This window comes from Rhinopithecus roxellana, chromosome 4 (genome assembly GCF_007565055.1).
Source record: "Rhinopithecus roxellana isolate Shanxi Qingling chromosome 4, ASM756505v1, whole genome shotgun sequence".
Lineage (NCBI taxonomy): Eukaryota > Metazoa > Chordata > Mammalia > Primates > Cercopithecidae > Rhinopithecus > Rhinopithecus roxellana.
The window spans coordinates 124,843,537-124,858,254 of NC_044552.1; the positions used below are offsets into that span (position 1 = coordinate 124,843,537).

General features: G+C 38.2%; 1 protein-coding gene across 1 annotated transcript; it reads right to left on the minus strand.

Moving 5' to 3' along the window:
• Window positions 1-740: 740 nt before the first annotated feature.
• Window positions 741-11,930, minus strand: ARG1 (arginase 1). Its single transcript, XM_010357604.1, has 8 exons — window positions 11,735-11,930; window positions 8,376-8,448; window positions 5,793-5,967; window positions 3,660-3,819; window positions 2,345-2,439; window positions 1,917-2,021; window positions 1,583-1,719; window positions 741-1,332 (listed from the first exon to the last, which is right to left on the minus strand). The coding sequence occupies exons 1-8, from the start codon at window positions 11,789-11,791 to the stop codon at window positions 1,166-1,168; spliced, it is 969 nt and encodes a 322-aa protein (XP_010355906.1). The 5' UTR covers window positions 11,792-11,930; the 3' UTR covers window positions 741-1,165.
• Between the last annotated feature and the right edge of the window lie 2,788 nt (window positions 11,931-14,718).

Sequence of the window (14,718 nt, forward strand, 5' to 3'; positions counted from 1 at the left end):
CCTGCCTCAGCCTCCAGAGTAACTGGGACTACAGGCATGTGCCACCACACCCAGCTAATGTTTTTATCATTTTATTTTATTTTATTTTATTTTTTAGAGACAGGGTCTTGCTGTGTTGCCCAAGCTGGTCTCAAGCTCCTGGCCTCAAGAGATCCTCCCATCTTGGCCTCCCAAAGCAGTGGGATTATGGGCATGAGCCTACAATTCTTAAATACGTCCTGCTTAGTATTTTTAAGCAGGACATATTGTGAATGTGGGGGGTGTGTGTGTATGTCTGTTGCATGTATTTAGAAATATGTAGACACAATACAATCTTAGTTTTTAAGCAGGACATATTGTGAATGTGTGTGTGTGTGTGTGTGTGTGTGTGTGTGTGTGTGTGTGTGTGTGGCATGTATTTAGAAATAATGTAGACACGGGCCGGGTGCGGTGGCTCAAGCCTGTAATACCAGCACTTTGGGAGGTCGAGACGGGCGGATCACGAGGTCAGGAGATCGAGACCATCCTGGCTAACATGGTGAAACCCCGTCTCTACTAAAAAAATACAAAAAACTAGCCGGGCGAGGTGGCGGGCACCTGTAGTCCCAGCTCATCCAGAGGCTGAGGCAGGAGAATGGCATGAACCCGGGAGGCGGAGCTTGCAGTGAGCCGAGATCGCGCCACTGCACTCCAGCCTGGGCGACAAAGCGAGACTTCGTCTCAAAAAAAAAAAAAAAAAGAAGTATGTAGACACAATACAATCTTGTTTTAAAGAGTTTATTATAAAAAAAATCACATCTTTTGAACGACATGGACACATAGTACCTTTCCAGATGGGGTAGCTTTGTCTCCTGGTTCTAGGAGTCTCACTCTATGTATGGGGTCTTACGTAAATGTGCTTATTTTTAATGCCAGCAAATTTTTAATTGGAAATCAATGTATGCTTCTCTTTCTAAGGATAAGTCTTTTGTCAAGTTAGAAAATACAAGCTTTTAAATTTTGAGAAAGTTAGAATTTCCACATCTTGAATTTTACACCAAGAGGGAATTTGTAGAGTTTTATACTAATTGGAAAAACATTTTTCTGAAAGAACAAATTTTTAGGAAGACAACTCTATGCTTAAGTAAATGATTAGATTTCTAATTATGCCATTAGCTATGAGATTTATATCGGATGTTTCCCACATTTACTTAGGTGGGTTAAGGTAGTCAATAGGCTTGTGATTACCCTCCCGAGCAACTCCAAAACAAGCCAAGGTTATCGCTACTGCTGTGTTCACTGTTCGGGTTACTTCTTCTGGTGTCTTCCCCAGGGATGGGTTCACTTCCATTATATCTAATCCTGAGAGTAGCCCTACAACAACAAAATGTAATACTGTAATTTATAAAATAGTTGACATTTTGAAATTAGTACAGACAGACTTGAAAGATTATCCACTAACAGAAAAAGGTAGTAACCAATGGAAAACACTTTAGTTATTGCATCATGTGATTGATGGACATTCTGTAAGTGTCAACTGGGACTTGTTTTCAGGTCAAGGAGGTATAAATATGTATTAGTCAAGTGTACACTTGCTTCTCTATTCCCTCAGATTGTTAACTACCTGTTTTGTAGATTTCTTCCGTGATGTAGAGACCTTCTCTGTATGACAGACCTCCCACGACTGGTGTGCCAGTAGCTGGTGTGAAAGATGGGTCCAGTCCATCAACATCAAAACTCAGATGAATTGGCCTTTTCTTTCTTTTAAAAAGTGGGAAAGGATTTCAGTTTAAGATTGATGGCTTCACATTTCATCGATAAATATATCTGTTACCTTGCTTTATAAAAAGTAGCAACCCATTATTTCACATAAAGACTTTATTAATAACTTACATTGGTTAATGTCAGTACCAACCTTTTATGTTACACACACATGTGCACGCACAAAAGAATCTTACCTTCCTAGTAGATAACTGAGTGTTTCTTCCATCACTTTGCCAATTCCCAGTCTGTCCACTTCAGTCATTGAAAAGTATTTAATGCCTAGAGTTTTCAAAATGTAGCTAAAAAAGAGAAATTAAGATAATTAATAAGGCTGACTGTGCCTGCCTGTCTCCTTTTAAGGGAAATATCAATATAGTAAAATATATAAAATATTTAGGTTCTGTGAACCTAACTCAATATAGTTTTATTTGTATTTTAACAGCAAGTCAATTGAGATTTAATTGCCTGGATACATATGTATGTACATGTATATAAATATGTGTGTGTGGGTGTGTATGTGTCTTGATGTTTAATTTTCTCTCATAGATTTGGTCAGTAAAGCACATCTAGCACACAAAGGGATGAAAATGTGAAGGCAAATCACATCAAGGAATAAGCTTACTGTTCCCCAGGGTCCACGTCTCTCAAGCCAATATACACAATATCCTTGGCAGATATGCAGGGCGTCACCCAGGAGAATCCTGGCACATCGGGAATCTAAAATTGCAATGTTTTCACTTGGTTATGTGTGATTCTCTTGAACAAATCCTACATTCAAAGGTAAAGACACTTATTGGATTGCAAATATCTTACCTTTAGAATATAAATATAGAAGAAATCGTGTAAAAATTATACACAATTAAGAAGGGGATATGTGCTTCCCCTTGATTGCTTTGACTTTGCCTTGAACCACTTGGCATTTACCTACTTTGTGCCCCATTCCTGCTGGGCCCTTCTTTCCCAGGGCTTCTCTATAAAGAAATGAGTGTGCTCCCATTACTTTGGTAGCTTCCTTCTTTACTTCCCTTTCTCGGTAAGTCCTTAATCCAGAGGATGGCCTAGAGCAGCTGAGGGAAATTTGTGACCTGTCCTTTGGTTATTCTTCACATCATAATATGATGATATCTGCTTTGTCCTGGAGCCACGTTTAGTTTTTCCCATGTGCTAGGTAGATACTTTGCAAGTTTATAAACCCATCCCTTGGTCATTAGTTCAAAAGACATTATTTCTGAGCATTTAACATAAGGAGGTTTTAACCTCTTGTATCATCATAAGGACAAAATATTATATCAATAAAAACTTTATTGATACACTATGGCATATCAACAAAAGTTAATAGCTATAATATTAAATCTTAATCTGACATTTTATTTTCCATCTTTCAGAAAAGAAGTTTCTAGGGAGCAGGGAGATAGTTCTTTCTCTTATGATTTAGACAGGTTCTTCTCCCAGTAAATACATTAGTTCATAAACCATTGTATCTGAAACTTTAAAATTTCTCTTTTGAAAAGACTCTTTATGATATAGAAGGACTACTCGGTAAGAATGCAGGACTGTGTGGCATGTAGTGGAAAGAGGAAGGAATGAGGAGACCTGGTGCTAACCCTTGCTTCACTATAGGCTTGGCATATATCTTGGGCAAGTTGGTTAACCTCTGAACCTCCACTGACCTGTTTATAAATGATTACTCTCTGCCCCACTTACTAAAAGGATAGTTTAAGAATTATCAGAGAAAATATATATTAAGTCAGTTTGCAAGGCAGAGATAGAGAGCCTCACTGCCTTTTATCAACCAACCCTTTGCTTACTGGCTGCAGAGAAAATGACTTGAGATTACACCAAGAATAAGGTAACATGGAGTTTCTCATTTCCCTTCCACCTCCTGAATGTCTCCTAAAAAGTATTCTTTCGCACTAGAGTACCAACCAGTCTTTTACCTTTCCTTTTAGTTCCTTCAGGAGGAAAGATACAGGTTGTCCATGCAAGTTCCCACTTGTGGTTGTCAGTGGAGTGTTGATATCAGTGTGGGCATCCACCCAGATGACTCCGAGATCAGGGTGGACGCTGGCATGGCCAGAGATGCTTCCAATTGCCAAACTTTTGGGGGAGAAATTTTGTGTGAACATCAGGTTTGCAGTGTCACTACATACATCATATTATTCACTCACTTAATGCTCCCGCTTGGTTTTCCCTTAAGTCAGAGTGTCTGATATTTCTGATAGGTTCTAAATTGGAGATGCCAATCAGTTGTAACAACAGAGAAAGCATCACTTACACTTAGTGCTTACTAACTAGTTATATTTACATCGATTGCATTACTAAAAAAAATTGTGATTTTTTTCCCCAAAATCCACCTTGTAAGAATTACACAGATTAGAGCTTAGCCAAAAAATAAATGAGTATAAAAACACTAGCTACACAAGAAATTCCTTAGCATAAGACACTGTTCAATTCTCATAGTTAAATTTGGATCATTTTCTGCACACTGATCTCTCTTGGGAAATACTTAATTCTCTCAAGTGAAGTATGACAAAGTCCTTCAATTTTTTAAAAAATCCAGCTCTTTTATAATTTGGGAGCATCACTCAGAAGTTCTTACATGTTCTTACTCAGAAGTTCTTCAGCCAGCGTATGGCGTGTGTGTTCACTCATTCTATTCAATGCATCTAGTTACCCCCTGAACCAGGAACAAAGTTCATCCCAAATACTTCAAGCTCCAGACATTTTGCTGGAATGGAAGACATAAATGATATCTTGCACAGAAGTTAAAAGTTAGGATGTATTAGGTTGGTGTAAAAGTATTGCAGTTTTGCCATTTGAAAACTGCAATTACTTTTGCACCAAGCTAATACTATACAATGCCTGTATTCTCTCATTTGTGAATGTTTAAGTATCACTCAGAGAATCATTAGCTTTTAGATTCTCGAAGTGAAAGCAATCATGCCTTCATGTTCAGGTATGGATTATTCAATGTAACGTTTGTTTTCCCTTCAGGTTTCTTGTCTTTTGCCATGTGCCATTCTTCAGATTTCCATTTACAAATTTCTCCACTTACAAAAGAAAACGAGCCTCGGTTTCCCAATTGCAGTTTTGATACAGAGGCCCTGGTAACAGTGTGGCTTTAGAAGAGGACGAGGAGGCCTGAAGTCACTGAGCTCAAGAGCCATAGAAGTGTTTCTGGTTTTAGATCTAATCAGGCCTCTCTGGGAAAATTATCCTAGGCCTTGAGAGTAAATATTTAAAAAGGCTCATGCACAAAAATGGTCTTTGTCACATTATTTGTAATGGTGAAAATTACAATGTAACCTGAATATGTGACGATATGTACATATATAGCGATGTAACCCCTTGATGAAAAATCATGCAGCAACTAAAAAACTGATGCTTATGATGCTTATGCACATCCCATGAAGCAACAAGGAAATTTGCACTGTAGAGTGAGAACACAACATAGACATCTGTCTCTTACACATGCACACACACACACACACACACACACACACACACACACACACACACACTTGTTAAACAAAGTCATCATGTACAAGGGAAGAAAAGATGCCATGAAAGAAATGTACCAGATTTTCAATTCTGGTTGAAATGGTTGCTAGAGAAGTACGATTACCACATTTTTTTTTTCTTGTGTGTGTGTCTGATGCTTTCAAAACTGTTATAATCATTATTTTATAATGAAAAACACACACTTTGAAATTGTTGACCTATATGAGTTGTATATATTTTCAGCAATTAAGAACAAATAAGCTATGAATTGCCTCAGATACTTATTTAGAAATGTAAGCTTGTGATGAATGTTTAGATGAAATCCATTCATATTTCATACATTTTCTGCGGTACTAGGTCAAAATACAGATATTGTAAGACTTCAAATTGAGCTAAGTCTGTTTCTATAATAAAGTTAGTAACCTATAAAATTTTTTAAAGGCAGAAAATTTGATATAAAATATAGGTCAATGCTTTTCCATCTATATTTCTATATTTTCTCTCTTCTTCTGGCCTTGGTTACATTTCCTTTGTGCCAGACTCCCATAGACACAGTTATTCAACAAGACCTGTGGTCTCCACCCAGCACCAGGCTGATTCTTCCATTCTTCTTGACTTCTGCCACCTTGCCAGCCAGCTGCTCATTCGCTTTTCCAACAGACCTTGGATTCTTCACAATTTGAAAGGGACTGTCATTAGGAATGTCAGCAAAGGACAGGTCCCCATAGTCCTTCACATCACACTCTAAAATTAAAAGTTTTTAGTTACTAAATTAAAAAGTAGATTACAAATCAGTCTATGTAGGATGATCCCAATTATATAAAATAGGCATATATTCACAAGTATAAGCAAACGAAAACCCTGAAAGGTCTGTAAATCCCAGGAAGGTAGACCCATGTCTGCTTTTGCTTGATATCATGTTATCAGTACCACACACTGGTGCAGCTGTATACCAGGCTCTCAGTAAACACTTCTTGAATCCATCCAGTTAGACTAGACACCAAAATATAACTGATAATCTTCTGGCTTGGGCTTAATAGGGAATGTCACGGTCTCTGTCTCTGTCTCTCTGTCTCTCTCTGCTTATGTACTTTTTACATTTCTATAGTAAGCATGCTTCATTTTGATAAAAAATATATATATCTATATATATATATATATATATGTATTCTTAGAAAATTTGGAAAGCACTGGTATATTTTCATCTGGATACACACACACACACACAAAATATCCATTGAACCTGCCTCATAGTGGTATTATCATAAATAAATAAGAATATGTGAATACGTGCTTAGCACTAAACCTAACACTTTGGAAGCTTAGGAAATAAAGCTTTTTAGTTTTCTTTTTAGTAAGGAAAAATTGCAGGTAACCCCAGATTCCTAAGGACTGAGTGTGCTCCCTAAAAGGCCTTGAATTAGGCTTGAAAGGTAGAGAGTTTCGTGTAAAACTGTGATATGGAATCAGTTCAGTGTTCTGAACTAACTGGCCATTAAATATGGTATTTGTTACATGTGTGTCTGAATCTGATTTAGTAATGCCTAGAAAAAGAAATTTCACCTGCTGTAACACATGACCAAATTATGCTTGTCAGTTAAGGGACAAGTCCATTTACCCAAGCATTCTGTTCTCAGCTGGGTGTCTGTATTTGTCTTTTTTTTTTTTTTTTTTTTTTTAAGATTTACAAGGTGTAATTCTTGTTCACTAAAACTCACTGATTTTAAGTGTGCAGGTCAATGAGTTTGAAAAAAATCTAGTCTTGAAACCACCACCACAATCAAGATTTAAAACATTTCCATTCTCCCTCAAATTCCATCCTGCCCCTTTAGAGGTAATTCTTGCCCCCAACCCCAAGAACTGCTGATCTGCTTTCTTTTGCTATGCTTTTGTCTTTCCAGAATGTCGTATCAATGGAATCATATATGTGTAGTCTTTTGTGTCTTAGCCTGCTGTTTTTCAGATCCACCATGTTCTTGCCTGTGTCTGCAGTCCATTCCTTTTTATTTTTTTTCTGGAGATGGAGTCTCGCTCCGTCACCCATGCTGGAGTACAGTGGCGCAATCTTGGCTCACTGCAACCTCCGCCTCCCAGGTTCAAGCAGTTCTCCTGCCTCAGCCTCCTGAGTAGCTGGGACTACAGGTGCATGCCACCATGCCCGGCTAATTTTTTGTAGAGATGGGGTTTCACCGTGTTGCCCAGGCTGGTCTCGAACTCCTGAGCTCAGACAGTCCGCCCACCTTGGCTTCCCAAAGTGGTAGGATTACAGGCCTGAGCCACTGCGCCCAGCCAGTCCATTCCTTCTTATTGTTGAGTACTATCTCAATGCATGGATGTGACACTTTCTGTTTAACCATCTACCAGTTGATGGGCATTTTGCTGTTTCCATTTTTTGGTTATTATAAATGTTGCTGCCCCCAAACATTCAAGTACAAATCTCTTACCCAAGAGAAGTGAAAACTTGCACTTGAATGTTTGTAGTTGTACTTCTCTGCACCCAGAAGTAGAACTGCTGGGTCAAAATGTAAATAATATGTTTACCTAAGAAACTGCCCACCTACTTTCAAAGTGGCTGTATTATTTGCATTCCCATCAGAAATATATGAGGGTTCTAGTTGCTCCACATCCTGACCAACACTTTATCAGCATTTTATATGTAAAGATAACAGATAATTGAGCCTATACTTTAAAAATATATGTAAATTGACATTTGCATGCTTATGCATATGTATATACATACACACTGCGCAAACACTAGGCACTATTGTTATTATCATTATTACTGTTTTATTTTATTTTATTTCACAAATGGGGTCCTCTTGCTAGTAGCATACTTCCTGCTGCACCTTGCTTTCCATTTGCTGTTTCCCCGGCTCCCCTACCATCCACCCCAACCCCGTTCCTGCACACGCAATTTCTCTTATACTGTAGTTTGGCTGGAAAGACAAAATATCTGAGTGAGGGTGTACATCAGCAATTCCTGAGCATTCTCCCCATGCCCTGCTGTTTTTGTAGGATGTGTTTCTCAGGTTATAGCCAGTACTGCAATTCTGGTGTAAATATTCCAGACACACTCCAGGTTCACAGGGGCCTGCTCCTTCCTTCAGAGTGGGGAGGAAATCAGGCTGATCGTTTTTCAATTTAAAAATTACCTTGTTCTTCAAGTTTCTCAAGCAGACCAGCCTTTCTCAATACTGTAGGGCCTTCCTCCACCCCTCCTCGTGGCTGAACAATTAAAAAATAAAGTACTTCAGACATTATCATGACCATCAGATGCTCACAGCAGGAACCCTTTTCATTATTTAATCAGTTGAACTGTAACTATCATTTTTTGAGTTCCTACAGAGCCAGGCATTTACATCATCTCTTTTAATCTTCACAGCAAGGTAGACTGAATGACTCTTATGCCAAATAGAAAGAACTAGAATCACAAAGGTTATATGGTTTTCAGACTGGCACACAGCTAATAAGTGGCAGAGCCTGTGTTCATATTCAGGTCTTTGGATTCCAAAACCTGCATCCCCTCTTCCCGTCAACCCATGTTATCAACATAGTGAGCACATAGTTTGTGCAAAAGCAGTCTGGTAGATGAGATCCAATAATGAAAAAGCTTTTGACTTTGAGTCCCTCATAAGCTGATAGGAGATATGGGCACTTAACCCAAATTACAGTACATAGCTGCTTCAATGACGACATAAAATGTAGTAACAAAAGCAGGATGCCCTTAATACTATTGGGAACAGGGTGTGTCAGTAAAGGCTACAAGAAATAAATACTGTTTAAGCTGAGTCTTGCGACATGAGTAGGTAGTTAGGAAAACAAGACAGAGTGACGGAGAAACTCTGCAAACCAAGGGAACAATTGGGCAAAAGTATCGAAAGAGTGTGACATGAAAGAGGCCTACCTGCATGTACTCACAGCAGTAAGCTAGAGCTCTTGGGGAGAAAGCAGGCAACAGAAAAAGTCATCACCTGGGAGCTGAAAACTACAAACAAAGACCAACCCACTAATTTCAAGTTTTGGCCTGCTTAAACAGCAGATGGGAAGTTCTACCCTTGCCGTTTTGACATTAGGGAAGCTAACACTCTTCCTCCAAGGGACAAGTCTTCCTCAGCCCCCTGAACAATTAGAGGTCTAAAGGCACAGTTCTTTTCTGAATCTTTCTGATTTTAATTTCTGACGAGCTTTTAGATGCAGAAAATGATTACATGTTGTCAGATGAGACAATGTGTTAAAAGACACGTGTGTCTATCTTTCGGATTGGGGCTGTGGCATCAAAGCAAGCAAATATGTCTTCCCCATTCAAAGGAACAGAAGACTTGCCCTGGGTGCCAGGCAAATCCTTTATGTCAAATTTCCTGTCCCTAGCAGCAAGGCGCCCACCCTATCTCCTCTGCCTGACACATTTTGCTTCTTTACTACCTTTTTGCTTGACACGCCTCCCTCTCCCCAGTCAAGTAGACACAATTTCTCCTTCTTTCAACCCCAATAGGGTGCTGCTTGGTTCATGTTTTGCCTTTAGTTTTGAGACTGTTTTTGTCTTCTCCTCATTGTTAGATTTCAGTCCAGTTTGCTTTACATTCGGGGCCTATATTTTGTAGTGTAGAGCTGATATATAGTAGATACTCAATCCTCAGTTTGATAAAACTCATTGGTTTTTTTACCCTTCTCCCTTTCAGACTTTAGAACAAAGCTCATAGACCCCTTAGTTGACACTATATTTGCTATAACACAGCCATTACATTTTCTAGCATTCATTTTTATTTGTTTTATTCAAATGGCTTCTCATGATTGGGCTTTCCTCTTGCTTGCTCTATCTGCCCACTTTGGAAATTGCTTTGTCAGCTCCACTGACTTTCTAAGCTGGGCCCAATCCCTAAATGGCCACAAGTATAAAGTCACCTTTGGAGTTGAATAGTCTGAAGAGACATCAGTGCAAATCAAGGGCATAGGCATTGGAATCAGATTATCTGGTCAAGGCTGTGTGACGTTGAGCACATTACCAAACCTCTCTGAGCCTTTTTTTAACCCAACTGTAAGGTAAAAATAATACCTACTTTATTGTTTGTTCACTGCCTTGCAAGCCTTTCAACGAGGTGAGACAGGGATGAAGCCCTTTCTCAGACTCAACATTTTAGTCATCTGCCCTCTAATCCTTTCCTTTTGACTACCTGTCAAACCTGTAACTCCTTTAGGTGAGGACAAATACTTACATCTTGGCCATTTTATCCTCTCTATGACTTAGTGTAAAAAAATCTCTCTCTCTTAGTCCTTACAATCGTGAAACAATGAACTCCATTCTCATGACCATGTTTTAATGGGAGAAGGGTGGTAGAAGGAGGAGACTTGCTTCCCTTTTGTCATTTTTTTAAATTATATACTTATTATAACCTGTTCAAGAGTAGGTGAGAACAGTGTGGATTTTAAAAGGAACACTTCTGTGTCAGCAAAATGTCCCTGTGTTTGGGAGAGACTTTTGGAGGATTTCCAGGAGAAGCAAAGTAGTATTTACTGACAGTTCAAATGCTGTTTGGGCCTCTAACCTCTGGCCTCTCTCAATTTGTTTTGCAGTAAAAAGTCAGAGTACACAGCAAGGGTTCCAAATTAAAAGGAAGCAAAACGCTGCCCAGATTCTGAGAAACCTGGAGAAAATCAACCTTAGCAGTTTCAGCTCACACATTGTCTCGTTTGATTTTGTTCTTTGTTTTTTATCTTCTTTGAGCACAGATGTGTGTTGAAGTCTATGGTGTTCTGTCATCACACTCTCTTTACTAGAATAAGTGTGCCCAGGCAGAAAAAAAAGTGTATTCAGATGTTGTTGGCATGTGTGGATTCACAGCTGGTGGCTCTAAGGAAGTCTGGGAGTTTCATAAATCCATTAAAATCCTTTTAGAGTTGCCAAACTGCAGTAGGATTTTCTTACTTTTTTTGTTCTTTTTTCCCCTTCCAAGTGAGGCACATAAAGGGTTCTACCTAGACCATGAATGAACAGTTTCATAGAATCATTAAAACCCTAACATAACATGAATTATTCACAAAGTTGCATGAAACAATAATATTTCGGTTATCCAAATCATAAGAAGTCTGAAGGTTACCACTAAACTACTAAATTTTTCTAGGCATTAATTATGTAACTAAACAAATGTATTTCTTAAAATTCTCTCTTCCTATACATACACACAGTAACATCAAAAACAAGAGCAACTAAACCTAAATGACTAGCTACAATGCAGAAATAGTCCATTTCAATTCAAAGAAAAATATTTTCTCCTAAAAAATATGAGAAAACATTCTGTAGGTTCAAATGAATTTAGCTCTAGCTGAGATCAGGAGCCACAAGAATAAGTGGGTATGTGAGTATAATTATACAATGTTGGAAAATGGTGAGAGGACTTTAAAATATAGATTGTATCAGAAAACTGAACGAACTAGACAATAACACCTTACAAATTTTGAAGTCCAAAATTTTCAACTAAATTCCAGGAATTCAAAGAAAGACTTTTTTCCTTACCTGTCCCTTTGAGAAAGGAGCTCCGATAATCCCTATGGTTCTGGACTTAGCACTCATGCTCTGACACTTCTCTTTGCTGCACTTGAGCTCTCCAGTCAGTCAACCCTCAATGACAGAGGGCACATCTTTTTTTCCATTTATACTTGGGTTGAATAAATAACTTTTATTCTAATGAGGACAGCTGGCTCCACCCACTAAACCAAAGAATGACAGAGTCAACAGTCTTGCAATTTTTCATACATGGAGTAACTATAATTCCTCTGAGTCTAGGTCTCTAATTAAGTGACAATTATTCATGTTCTTACTTCACACTCTTTTTAAAAAGCCAGCCAAATGACATTAACCTAGACTTAGACAATTGACAAGTTTCACAACTACAAAAGAAGTCCTATTGTTCTGGCTCAGCGAACTCAGGGCAAGGAACTTTCCTCCTCCAGATCTCTGAAGACCTCCGTGTAGAAGAAGGGCCAGGCTTGGCAAGATTGTCTATCACATCCCTTCCAGCCCTAATATCCTGAGTTAAGATTTCACACATGAGGTTAAACGATTAATCCATGAGACACATTTCATAAACCTTTAGGGTACACTATCATAAAGAATATATAACTTCCTTTTTTAAAATTATTACTTTAAAAAATTAGTTACTTGATTGGTAACCCAGAGAGGTTACCATTTTTGAAATATGCTGTATAGGAAAATAATTGTGGAATCATACCATAATCAAAATATAGAAATAAAAATAGCTAACATTGAGTTTTTACCATGTGTCAGATGCTGTTCTCTTTCAAAAATACCTTATTTAATATTTATACCAATTTTATGTGAAGTCTTATCATTGGTGCCATTATACTGACGAAGAAACTGAAGCTCAGAGACGTTGCCAACATAGGTTGTAGAAGAAAAGCCGGATTCCGCCTTTGGCATTCTGAATCCACTTAACAGTTGAGCGTATAGTCTAAACGCTGGGGAGGTGTCAGCCTCTATGCCCCTGGGCTGCCATTTGTCACCATACAAAAGTATGAATTTAAAATAAAGGCACCTTAAAGATCCTTCTGACTTTAAAATTATGTAATTGTAATTTAAAGGGAAAATTCACTTAGTAGAAACTAATTTCTTTTTCCTATTGGTGGGAAAGAACATTTTGGAGTTTAAATTCCATGAGGTCAGAGAACTTTGTCCGCTGTATCCCCAGGGCCTAGAAGAGTGTTGGTATACAATAGGCACTCAATAAATATTTATTGAATGGATAAATGAGGAAAATAAAGTCTCATGGGTCCATTTTGATAGGACTGTTTTCCAAATAGGTTCCTACCTTTTTATTGTGGGTTTGCTTGTATATGCTAAATATTTACTTGTGGTATTCCTCACAGGGCCTAGATATTAACCTCTTATGGTATTGACTTCGCAAATAACTTTTCCCAACCTGTCAGAAATCTGATAACCTTTTATGTTATCACTCAAAATCCTCAATTTTAAAATAAACACTTGCATAATTTCCCCCAATGCTTTGTGCTTTGGAAGTCTTATTAAAGTCCTGCCAACCCCCAAATTGTAGGTATGTACTTTTACATTTTCTTCCATTTGACTTAGAGCTTGTCTTTCTCACTTAGTTCTTTAATCCATCTTTGTATGTTGTGTTCATTTTCCAAGTCTCTTTTTCCTGTATCACCCACGCATCCGTTTCCTCAACAACACCCACTGAACAGTCATTCATTTAGCAATTGATTGGAGTGCTGTCACTAAACTCTTTCTTCTGTTCCATTGACGTATTTACCTATGGCTGCACCAGGTCCATCAGGTTATCAATACGGCTTTGTGGTACATCTTATCATTGTTTAGGCAAGAGGAACCGCTTTGCTCTTCTTTTTCAAAACTGATTTATCTTTTACGAATCTGTATTCTCCTATAGTTGGAATAACTTAATTCCTTAAAAATATTCTGCTAGAATTTTTACTAAATTTATAAATCAATCCATAGAGATTTGCTAACTTTCAAATTTCTTTGCTAGAATGTTTTCTTTGAAAAATTCACATCCTCAAAGTTCTTCCTGTCATTGGAACCATTGGTCACCACTCTTTAATCCAAGTAAAGTACATTATCTCTTGGCTGTCATGTCTTTCTTGGATTTCTACTGTTTAGGCTGAATATTCCCAAATACCTCACCAATTTCTTGTGTTACCTAGTTGCCACTTTCCTTGAGGTCACCAACTTGCTCGCTTTCTTCAGAACATCTTGCTTCCCTCTGCCTTTCCTAAATAGGGCATCCAGAACAAAGTGCGCATATCCAAATACAGGTGGAGTCATCTGGTCCATCAGACACAAATTTGATAACACTTGACGTTTCCAAGTCACTGACAAAAATGTTGAACAAGGCAGCACTTTTACAAACACTCTGTGACATTCCACTGGAAACCTTAACCCAGACTGGCATAGCTCCATTAATTAATCATCAGGCGAGGTACAACTGATTACTAATTTCCAACTCAACCACTCCATCCTGTTCACAAGGACATCATAAGGGAATTTATCAGGTGTCTCAATAAAATCTCACCACACTTTACTACCTTTGTCTTCTGCCAATCTGACTTCCCTGTCAAAGCTGATGAGCTGGCCTTGACAGGTCCAGTTCTTGGTGAACTCATGCTGACTTCTAGTGATTGCTGCTTCCTTTTTATTATTAACACAAGCTATTTTTTTTCAATCTCCAAAGCTGTCATCTCAAGACTTCTAAAGGAAGAAGATAGGGTATGTCTCACCTATATCACTCTATCAAAGATCCACTTTTTTCAGCTCCAATTCTTTCATTTATCTTAGGGTTATGTATATTGAGGTTTCAAAAGCCTTTCTAACATTGCAGATCTCTTAACCAAATGTTGAAAGAAAAATCCTATCTGGCATTTTCCTGGGAATGAGACCACATCTTATTTGGCCTTGATCCAAAGCTACTGGAATGAGATATGACACATAATAGGCCCTTGTATTAG